The 12380-nt window shown below is 46.2% G+C and overlaps 1 protein-coding gene across 1 annotated transcript in view; it reads left to right on the top strand.

The window, feature by feature from the left end:
- Window positions 1-12380, top strand: part of LOC105561641 (neurotrimin) — a 235193-nt gene that overhangs the window by 186755 nt on the left and 36058 nt on the right. Inside the window, exon 4 of the mRNA XM_012011804.1 lies at window positions 10660-10818. Coding sequence (XP_011867194.1) covers window positions 10660-10818 — 159 coding nt within the window. The remainder of the gene's footprint in view (window positions 1-10659; window positions 10819-12380) is intronic.

Here is a 12380-nt window from a genome sequence, read left to right on the forward strand (position 1 = left end):
CGGGTGGGCGAAATCCCCGGATCCGGTAAAACCCTCTTTGTTGCTGCAGCACGCTCGGCCCCGCGCGATACGTGTTAATCGCGCCGCGCCGGCACGGGGGCCGTCATGCGCTTCTCGGCGCCGCGCCGCGCGAGGTCGCGATTGATGCATGAACGCATTCATCCGGCTCGCGGTAGTTACATTTTAACCGTCTATTTGCGAAACCGGAATGCCGCCTCCTTTCGCTCCGCGAAAAATACATTTAAGCGATTTAGTTATAAATTCAATTAGCTCCACTCTCGGCACGCGGGAACGCCTGTTACCACCCCCCTTCCCCCATCCCTCACCGCCTCTCTCGTTCGCTTGCGCGCATTGTGCGGGCGTGCTTTCAATGTTTTTTCGAACAGGGCGACGTGAATGTGTCCTGATTGGGTATCCCACGCCAGCACGCGTGCCTCATAAAGTATGCCGGGCGTTCATTGAACGCTAACGTTTAGCGTTCGGTGCGTTTGCGAAAAACCGCCACGTGGCGCGGCGCAAATTTATATGCGCTTCGTATAAAAAGCCGGGACGCACTATCTGCGGCTTGTAAAGAGCCGACAATTCCGATTCTGGCACTAATGATCTTTTCGGACAAATAAGATTAATGAAAACGTACAAATTTAACTCTCGGCGTAACGTAAATATAAAACTAACAAAATGGGCAACGCGGTTAGCGTAGCATGACTTGTATGATCAAATATATTTAATTGTGATTTCAATTCAAAAGCGATTGACGATGACAATTAATTTCGACTTCAATTTAAGTCATGTTCAGTACAATAAATATTTCTTCTTGGGCCCTTTCTTCGGTTAAAAAGCGGGAAAGAAACCGACGTGAATCTTTTGACCAAGCATGAACTGGTCAGAAACAAAAGAGTTGTAGATCGAAGCTGTAATCAGGTCAGAAAAATCTGCAAATACATTGTAAAACCACGTCGGTGCAATTAAGAGATTTTAAAGTAGAAAAAGTCAAATAGATTAAAAACGTGAACCGTACCGGGTGTAAACTCAAATAAGACTCCGACTGCATCGCATTTAAACGAAATAAAACGCTTAAATGTGCATGAAACACAAAAAAAACTGAATGTTCCCCGCTGCCTTCGCTGTTCGAGAGCTTCGAAGCGACGAAAATATCATCAATGATTATCCAGCGATCGATGAGACTCGCCAGATGATATCCCTTTTGTTTAAATACGTTATTCGAGTTCAGCAGCAAGCTAGCTGTTTGCCGAGGCCCAATATTGGGTTACTGTTAGCGAATTCTGCGAACCAATCTCTTCTGGCAATCGCGCTACATATCTCCCTGTGGACGCTTCGATTCGTTGGCGGTAGCAAAGTTGTAAGCTGCATATTTTATCTGTGATAAAGTGCACCGCCGATACTACCGCCCGACTCTCGCGCGCAGCTTAGTTCCGTTAAGAACTTACTACTTCCTCTCCCTGGATCTATGCGCATCCCGCGGAAGCCGCGATCCGATAAAAATGTACAACGCCACCCCTTTTGTGCGTTACTAATGTATCGCGCTCTCGTCTACCCAGAAGAGCGCGAGAAATGTATAAACTAGACCCGCCGATTCGCCGATAAAGGCAAGAAATATGAGGGAGAAAGGAGAAACTGTGCGTACAAGTGCATTAAGACGAGCCGGTTCAACCGCGGATCGCGGTTTCGAGATTGTTATTATTAACCGCATTAGAACTAATCACGATTATTCAAATTATAGCTTACACCGAAAAAATATTATTCCTTCTCCGGCGTGCGATTGACACCGCAAAAATATTGTTTCTTCTCCGACGCGCGACTGTGGATCCCAAAAACAAGATATCCACCATGTGATATTCCGTTGTCCACTTTACAGAGACAAAGCTACTGACCTTACCAGAAATCTCCAAATTGCTTACCCCCAGATATCCGACGATTTCCATCAGGTTATTAAGGGGATGCTGGAGTGACTCTGCACTTTTGCACCTTTCTAACCTAAAAAACTGTCAGCTCGCGGAAACATTTGTGTAATATACAAATTAAATGGCTTACGTGTACAGATCGAAAGCAGCTCGCTATTCCGGCCAAATGAAAAAACAATATGGCATCACTGAAACTAAGTTTGTTATATACATACATACATACATACATACATACAGTACATGTAGTATGTGTGTTGCTCACTATTATTTTTTATTAGACTTACAAACTTAGTTTCAGTGATGTCATATTGTTCTTTAATTTAGCCGGAATAGTAAACTGCTTTCGATCATCTTCGATCATCATCGACCCATTAAATTCCCAACGGCCAAGCTTCGCAGGCTCGCCGCGGCCTTCTTCAAGTCGGCGAATATACGCATTTAAATCTCCCGCACATTTGCCGGCTGTTGACGGGGACTCCCACCCGTCACGGCGGGTGATGAGCAATGACGACTATTGGTTAGCCGTGGCCATATTGGAGCCGTTTCGAATCCAGGTGCCATTAAGAAAAAGAAGAAGAAGAAGAAGAAGCGGTATCGAGAGCCGGGGATCCGATTCATTCGGTGATCGGACCTTTCGTGCATGACTCGAGACGTCTGGCGGAGCCGAGATTGTTCGCGCACTCTTCAGGGCTCGCCGGGGGATCCGCAGATAAATCCGCCAAACTTTTCTTCCCCCCGCCGTTGAAGCTGATTTACTAAGGCCCGCCCCGATAGCCCTGCAGGCGGCACTCGTTACAACGTCGTTTCCCATGCCCCGGAACGAATTCCCAACTTCGCTACGTGGGCGAATGTCGTGTTTCGACGTGGAGGCAAACGCTCCCCGTCCCCGATCCTTCCTCCGCCCACGACCGGACGTTCGATTTACGCATCGAAATTAAGCCACGCTCGGCTTGCGGCGCTCGCCCCGATGCACTGCACTTTTTTTCCACCCGACCCCACGCTACTCAACGTCAGTTGCATCGGTGGAACGACGTTCGCGAAACGAGCGCGCTATTGGTCAGGGCCAGGAGAATCTGCCGCGGCGGAGGTTGTTACGGGGGGGGGGGGAGAGGGGGAGAGGACGCGGACCAGAGATAGAGCTGGATTGATACCTGATACAAGTCCACCTCGCTTGAGAATTTTTGCGCCAGCGTCGAAGAAGCGGACGGTTCCTGCGCTGCAAAAAGCACGGGAATACGACGGGACGTCTGATTGCTGTCATTTAGCGGGAAATTCACGAGTATCCTCCCTCATAGCGTCGGGTAAACGAATATCGATCGGTCGATAAAATGTGGGGCAAACGGGAGAAATGTTTTTGACCGAGAAATCCCGAATCAACGCGATGTGCGTGCTACAAATTTTTTTTCCCCCCACCGAAGCGTGAAACTTGAAAAATAATTTGACAGAATGTCAAGTTTTCCGACGTCGGGAAACGTACGGAAATTGCGAGGGGAGTTCGAGAGAGAGAGAGAAAGAGAGATAAAGGAAGCCGAAATCGGCGCCGAGGTCATCCCTCGCTTCAGCATTGCAGAGGCAACGTTAGACGAAACGAAGTGCATAGTCACGTTGAGGAGTGGTGTTTCTGGGACTCGGAATCAACGGAGAGGTTGTTGCCCGTAAACGGGATGGGTGAGGCGGATTGAGGTTGATACGCGATATCGGGGTTTTGCTTTAATATATAGAATTCTCCGCAACCCGCGTGCGGCCGGGTATCATAACCAGACACGGCGTGTAGAACAATGCGAATAAACTGCGGTGTGGGAGCGTATCGCGGACGTATATCAATTCCGAGCGGTGTTCAGCAACGTTATAACGGACCGAGACCCATTTACGTATGGTTAGCGTTACATAAGACACCGTTGTGTGCGGAATTGCGGATGTCAGCGACGTACTCCACATTTCTTTCGCCGACCAATGATAGCCATTGGGTACCTCGCAAGTAGGTCCGAATTTGTTTCTCTATGATTACCCTGAAAAATGAAAGCAGTTTACCTGCAACTGCACTCAAACCTGGTTCGAACCCTCTGCATTACGAAACAGAAAAGTGTTACTTCCAAGTGCAATCGAATCTGCATCAAATATGTTGGAATCTTTTGTTAGTATTAAAAAAAACTTGTCTTCACATCAAAAACGTTTGTAGAAATAAAATTATTTAGGAAGAGGGATTTAATCTTTTATTGTTCCGGTATCAATTTGATGTGGATAATATAATAAAGATATGATTGATTACTAACAAACTGCACTCTTACAATTCGAGACGTGCGGAAGATTCGATTCTTTACGAGAGAAAGTATATTTCGACTGACCTCTTTCGCGAGGTCGTATCTCGATTTTACGCAATTTTCGGTTTTCGTGCTGGTGACTGAGTGAGGTTCTCCAGAATGAGCGTTTAAGCACAAAAACTAGAGGGATTGCGTAAAATCGAGATACGACCTCGCGAAAGAGATGATCAGTTGATTTATAAGTACATTTATAATCTGGCAGGTTATACTCATTCTAGAATTCAAAACTAATTAGGATTCGATTACTCCGCAAGTGCAATACGTCAAATATATATTTTTATGAGTATTATTCGAATCTCGAAAGGTGAAACTTTATTATTGGATTTAACTCGGTTTTTTAAGTGTGGACCCAGAAAGAAGATTTAATTAGGTTAAACAAATTATATGAAATCATATTTCTTTGAATCTACTAAATTTTTGTTTAATTCTACTGAAACATTTGCTGGATTGGAAGAAATAGATGTGAATTCTTCTAGAAATTCCAGTCTCGATCACATAAAATTTTGGTTAGGGTAAAGAAATCATTTCTTCGACATTAAGTAAAAGTCCAGTGAGGTCAAAATTCAAACAAAGTTTCATTTCAGAGAAACGTTTTTTCTGGGTGTACATTGACCTCGATTTCATCTCTAATAATCATTCATACGAGTAACGCATGGAGACTCATCGAATATGTACACTGAGAGAAAAAGGTCGAAATATTCAGAAACAAATGTTACTTGTGCTATTTTCTTCGATATTTATTGGTTATAAATAAATTTGGCTATAACAACAGAACATATATTTCTGTAAAATATATGTTTAAAAAATTCAGTTTATTCCTGCTCAGAAAAGAAATTTACTTGTAGCAAATTTCTGTTTTCTATAGCAATATTATATTTATTTATTAATTTATATTTATTAAAATATTATATTTAGTTGCAATAAGATTAATCTTTATATATGACATTTATTTTCGGATTTTTTAAATATGACATTTATTTCCGGAGATCAAATTAATGTCTTAGAAATAAATAGCAATTTCGTTCAGAACTTACTTCAATCATCATAGGATCAAAATTTATTTCTAATTGATTGACGTTACATCATGCAGTATGGCAGACAAGTGGTAAATGACACCGCAACGGTTCGTTTTCCTTCAGCATTCGATTTGCCATAGTAAGTGTGCAGTGTAATAGTGTTGTACGTTAAATGTGCTTAAATCCATTATAAAAATGGATCATAGTGTTCAGAAAGTTATAGATACGCTACATTTACTGCGATGGAGTGAGAATAAATAAGTAAGCTTGCAATAGAATATCTTACTCGTCAGACTAAAGTGACGCGTGCCTTGCGATATAAAGACAAAGTTTTGCTTTTCTATGTCATTGACTGACAATGAGAATGAATATTCATGATTGAGAATATCTACGGTTGGAGTGAATATTAGTCCCATTGCTACTAATTGGAATAAAACGGAATTAGGCATATTTCATTTATTTGTTAGAAATATGTGATTTATAAAAATTTAAAGGAACTTGATATTTGCAATCAAATAATTTATTTCAAGGAAACAAATAAGTGTTTGCGCAACAAGTAATACTTATTTAAAAATCAAATAAATGGTTACTAGAAATAAAATTTTATTTCGCCGTATTAATACATTTAACAAATAAATTTTTAAAGGCTTTCTCAGTGCAGTGTCGCGCGTGACTGTGCGTCGTAACAGCTGTCCGCTGGGAAACGGAAGATTCGCGCGTTAGGAGTTACGCATTAAAATTGTTTTATATCCCGTATATAATCCGCGATGTCGCAGCGATAGAGCACCAAGTCCGGATTGATGCGAGGATGATGGACGCCGGATGGAACCGGACGGCTTACCGTAATGTACGCGACGCGTAATGCACGAGATGGAAGCCGTAAAACGAACGCGCGGAATAACAGGAATTGGACCGCCCATTACTATATTAAATGATTGGTAATCTAATCTCGATCAAACGTACATTTCCATATTTTGTAAAAATATCCGGCGCTTCAATTGCGTGTGTTATCGCTACGTGTCGCGTAATTTTAATGGGAAACCCTTTCCGCGCGACAAAGCTTTTTGAAATTCATTAACCCATGCACGCGCGATTCCGCGGAGAATGTTGATGCAATTCTGAGGAGGACGATGACAATTCGGTTGGACATGGATACTGAAATAACGCTCTGGCGCGGCGCAACGAGAGTTAAGATTTAGTTTCAGATATCGATGCGGTGGTAAACAATAGCGGCCGCGTGTGAGCGATTGCACCGAGTTTTGTTTCGCAGTTCGGCGTCTGTGGGGTTACAAAACACGCGGAGTAGCAGACGGAACGGGGAGGTAAAAGCGGATTGCAACCGCGGTAATGCCCAATTTGTTGTCAAGTTTTCGCTGAATACAGCGGCTTGAGCAAATCGGTTAGAAATCACCCGTGAATCACTGGGTTCTAATTCAGCTTGGAAAACTGTGAATTAATTCGCTACGTCAGAAGTTCGAGCCATCTTTTATTAACGTCAGTATTTGCTTGACCATGTCTGGCATTTTTAATAACACAGAAAATTTATTGCGAAAAATGTTACCTCGGGGTTTCAACCTTGGACCTACCTACACTCTAGGCGGGCGTCTCACCAATTCGACCACTGAGGCATTTTTCAGTTAGCCATTTTTTATTGCCTTACCGTCGTGTCCCTCGCAGAAATTTATCGCTGGTGTTAGTATTGTTAAATTATTAATTACTCATTTTAAATATTTCGATTGCTAAGCTTCTGGCGATTATTTCAGCGTTTTTTTTGTTCTCAGATTACATTTCTATAAGGGATGTCGTCGTGTGTCCTGTGTTTATATTTAGATGTAATGCAATACGTATTGACAATGTTATTGTAAATGTTAAACAAAATGCATTCGTCAGTACATAAATCATAAGCAGGAAATATTTTAATATCAATTTCTCTCTCCCTCCCTCCTTCTCTCTCTTGAGCGAAAAATTATAAGAATAGAACGTGAAGGAAAACGCTTGTTTCAATTAAGGTTGAAAATTAATTAATTAATTGGCACGATCAGGATGGTATTCAATATTTAAGTTTCTCACCGTTCTTATGTATTTGCCGTATTTACTTACCGCCCAGTATACATATATTGGTACACAGTGCTCTATTGTGGGTTCCGATCGAATATTGCTGATAAAATGGCGCATGCTGCGCGCCACGAGTTGCATCGGTGCCATAATCCATGGTCTCCAAATAGATGCGTACGATCAAACGAACGAGCGAACGAACAAATGTTCGGAGCTCGATTGTGCGGAGAGTAGGACCGGTAGAAGAGAAGTGGGGTCTTTCGGTGGCCGGCGGAGATTCTAGGTGGCTTTGACCCGCCAATTCAGCATCACCCATACTGGGCACTCAACCGCAAATCGAGTTCCGGCCGTAGGGCGGAATAAAATCGACCCCGTCAACCTCGACGCCCTCCTCCTCCTCCTCCTCCTCCTCCGCCTCCCTTCGGCAACTGATGCAACCTTCGGACCCCGATTCGCATGTAGGCGAACCCAGTAAGACATTACTCGCGAGGGACGCGTTTATTCCGGGAGAAGGTAGGAGAGAAAGAGAGAGGCAGAGAGGGAAGATAAAGGAAGAGAGCTCGGGTAGACTTTAATGGGTGTAGCAAAATGGAAAAGCCTGGCCGCGGGATAATCGGGCCGCGCTCGGGATTATGATTTCCGCAAAGAGCGCGCGTGTCGCGCGTTGATATTCTTTCCGGATCGCGATCGTAAAGTCCGCCGTTTTATACGGTGGCCGGGGCTGAAAGTAGTGCGGTAAGCTTCAACGATCTGCATTTGTATACATGGGATTTTAATGCGCGCGCGTTCTCGGAAAAATTGGATCTCGGGGCGCCTCGCGTTTTCGCGATTTCGCGCTCCCGCCGGCCGCGCACGAGAATTCTTGACGACGGGGCCGTGACGAGCGGGGCGAGGCGATAGCTTATGCATTTATGTGTATCCCCAAACTCCGCGAAACCCCCGCGGCCGCCACGCGAGCCAACACCGCGAGAGACTCGTCTCCTCCGGTTCCGAACGCGGGATGTCCGATCCCGCGTTCCGTAGGGGCGAGGGCGAGTCGTCGGGACTCGCGCGGGGTGGCTCGCTTCCGCCGGAGATGACGAGGATGTGCGTCGCGTTCGCCCTCGGCCGTTATCGTTGTCTACTTTATTACGTGTGCAGCCTGCACGCGTCATGTATGCACACGTGTCGCCCCGCCGTACGTCGTACGTGCCGCGAACGGCCTGGAGCCGCTCTCCAACCCTTCGCGCGTGCACAGAGAGAGTTAATCCACGCCGGCTGATTTATGGACGGACAGATATATACTTGTCCACCCCTTCGCTGCCGCCGCGCGAGCTAACTTACGGGCGTTATTGTTGCGCTAAGTGTTACGACAAAGAGAGAGAGAGAGAGCTCGCGGCGGCAACGTCTCGGCGAGATCGGATTTACTCATGAAGCCTGTATAAGAAGACCGAACTAGGCTTGATTACGTCACCGAACATGGGCCGACATTATTGCAAGTTAGTGAGTCAAAATTTTGCCACTTGTAGCGCTGGCGTTGTACAAAACTGATTAAGGACTCGCCCACGAGTTTACTGATTTTGATCTCACTGGCTCGTAGCTACAGCGTGTAACCGTTGTTATCTGGGAGTCGATTTCTGGAACTTACGAAAATTACAAGCGAGCACTGCGTTGAGTTACACGTAAGTGTAACAAAGTCAAAAATTTCCCAATTAAGTTATTGCCGAGGGGGAAACCGCTGACCAAAATCTTGTGCACCAATGCCCACTAATGCCCAGTGGGCATTACTTTATCTTATTATCTTATTTTATCTTATCTATCTCGTTTCATCTTATTTTATCTTTATAATGCCTCAGCAATGCCCAAGTGCTCAAAAAATGCCTAGTAATGGCCAGTAATGCCGCAAATCTGTACACCACAATGCCCTCAGCGGTTTCCCCCTCGGTAAAAACGTCCACGCTCATAGACATAGTAAGAATAGACTGCGCGTTCCCTACCTTACCCGTGTGAAAACATGTACAAACTGTAGAACGAGACAGCTGGTGTGGGGCCGTACCTCATCTTCGTCTAGTGAAGTAGCGGGAGAGTAGGGAAATGATAGAGGTTAAGGGGATGTTGGTGTGATTCTGCACTTTTGCACCTTTCTAACCTAAAAACTGTCAGTTCGCGGAAACATTTGTGTAATATACAAATTAAATGGCTTACGTGTACAGATCGAAAGCAGCTCGCTATTCCGGCCAAATGAAAGAACAATATGGCATCACTGAAACTAAGTTTGTAAGTCTAATAAGAAATAATAGTGAGCAACATATACATACAGTATGTACATGTAGTATGTGTGTTGCTCACGATTATTTTTTATTAGACTTACAAACTTAGTTTCAGTGATGTCATATTGTTCTTTAATTTAGCCGGAATAGCAAGCTGCTTTCGATCATCTGTACACGTGCCGTTTAATTTGTGTATTACACAAATCTTTCCACGAAACAGACAGTTTTAAGTGCAAAAGGTGCAAAAGTGCAGAATCACTCCAGCATCCCCTTAAAGGATAAGCACAGTAGCCATATTGAATTTTTGCCCTACTCCAGATATTGATAGACGGAAAGAGAGAATAAAGTCCAAAGTATGTTGCCTGTTTCTAAAGTTTGTACATTTCAGCAGCCAAAATGCGTAGTCTATATATTATAAGTCTATATCCACGCCGCTCGGCATTCCAAACGGAATGCTCACGAAAGCTCTCACGAAAGCTTCATGCACATGACAACCATGTGACACGCACGAATGCGAATCTGCGAATCGAGTTGTCCGTTGACAGCGCTCTCGGTGATTCTTTTCGGAACGAATATTTCTCGAAAATGGCGGTCCACTCTGATTACGGAAGTTCGGGCCTCCTTATACAGGCTTCATGGATTTACTACTAGCGCTCGCTTCGCCGGGAATCTCACCTAATTTCCGACAAGCGGATGCCCGAATGCGAGCTCTTTTATTAGATATCGTATGATTGTACGATCCATTAGGGGGATTAAAGACAAATATATAATACAACGGCGATCCAATCCCGCGGCTCTCCTTGATTTAATATACTCCCGTATCCAACGCGACTCCGTTGAATTTTTGATATCTCGATAATACTATTTTCGCGCTGAAGAGCGGAGAGCAAATTGCGATCGTAATGGATTCGATTTTTCGCTGAAACGGTCCCTCGAAATGAGACCGGAAGTGAAATCGAAACGAATATATGAATGCGATCGCGCGCGGTCTCTTCTTCAGGGTGTCCCACCCCCTCCCCCCCCCCAACGCACGTGCGTCGCCCCGACTCGTCCCGGGTCACACGATATTTTTACGCCCGCGCTTTTCTGCCGACAGTGCCGCCCGATATCCAGGACTACGACACCAGCACGGACATGGTGGTGATGGAGGGACGAAACGTGACTCTGCGCTGCGCCGCGACCGGCTCCCCGGCGCCCAACATCACCTGGCGGCGCGAGGACGGTCAGCAGATTCAACTCGGCAACGCGGCGGAGGGTGAGTTTTAACGAGCGAGCTGCCCGCGAACGAGCGAGGCGTAATTCGCAGGCGGACGTCGGCGATAAAGCCGGGGAAAATTTCGCTGAATTAAGGCGACTCGCCCGTCCCCTCCGCCTCCTCCCCCTCCTCCCCCTCCCCCTCCCCCCTCGTCGCGACGGGGCGTCTCGTTACGGCGGGAGCTAATCGAATACGACGAGCGGAAGACGCGAGCATTTGATACTCGACGGCGAAGTGCACTCGGCGATCGTTCGCGATTCTGTCCTCTTCGGGATTGCGCTTTTACCCTACACCCCCCTCCCCCCCGGACCCTCTAAACGCTCGGAGTGCACCGGGTATGGTTTTATGTGTCATTAGCCCCGCGATAGCGAAATTCGCTTTAGCTTTTCTCTCTCTCTCCTCGGGCCTTTGTAAAACTTTTTTACATTACGTTCTCACCACTGCGCGCCGGCTCTTACTGATATCTCCGTTATGAAAACGTTGATTTCACCTGTGTTTCTCCCTTTTTTCCTCTCTTTTACTTACGCGCGGAGCTGCGAACTCGCGTAACGTGCAAGCACACGAAGGTAGAACTTCGCTTATGAAGTTTGTAACTTTCATGGCTGACTTGCAAAAAAAAACGATGTATACGACGCTCCTCAAAATAATATAATTCAATTCGCCGGATAAACGCTTGGGGAAAAGCGCGGGCGAGTTTTGAATATTTACAAATTCAACGTCGCAGATTATTTCCCGTCCCTGAAAGATAAATGAGGCCGCCCGGCTCCCGGGGAGAGACATGATTCGCGGGCGGGGAGGGCGCGCAAAATCCCGAGTAGCTGGATCGAGTAAATATCCCTCTAACGTCCCTAAACGCGGGACGGCAACGCGCCAAAAGCTCGCTCCGTAACTCGCGCGGCCGAGTAAAGGCACCGCCTGAAAAAAGATTTACGCTCGGCGGCGGGAGAGATACATTCCGGCTAAACTGCATTCGCGAGTGCATTCGAGCCCGCGCCGCGCCATGCCCGGGCGGCCGCGCGCGGGAGCGCAAACACACCGCGCGGCGAGGCCAATAGGTTGGGGCGAGGTGATACGTTTGCGGAGAGACCGGAGGAAGATCTTCTATATTTGCATTGAAATTGGCAAACACACGGGCGGGCGGGCGCGATACGGCGACTCCGGTAGCGGCTCCGCTCCGGCGTGTACCGGCGCAAGGGGGGCGATAAACAACCGGACCGACCTTAAACCGCGATTACGCTATCCATAGTTCCGCTATTACGCCATTAATCCGATAAAGTGCGGCGCCGAGAAGGGAGACACCACGGCCCTTCGGCCGTGATGGGTCGCCGGCTTATTCCTATTCGGAATGGACCGCGCGCGCTCCCGCACCTGGCCGCCTCTCGAAAGAGTGTTTCCGCGCAATGGATTCTCCAAGTCGCCACGTGCTCGACGCGGCGTTAAAACAAAAATTGCCGACCTTCCGTAATCCATGTGCGCGGCGTCTGTATCTGTATTTATATTCATGGTTCTTTTACTAAAAGAATTTTTTTATATTCTACTTCTTTCGAGGGTTAAACCGCTGA

Source organism: Vollenhovia emeryi, unplaced genomic scaffold, assembly GCF_000949405.1.
Source record: "Vollenhovia emeryi isolate VEMERY1.0 unplaced genomic scaffold, V.emery_V1.0 DF939204.1, whole genome shotgun sequence".
NCBI classification, from domain to species: domain Eukaryota; kingdom Metazoa; phylum Arthropoda; class Insecta; order Hymenoptera; family Formicidae; genus Vollenhovia; species Vollenhovia emeryi.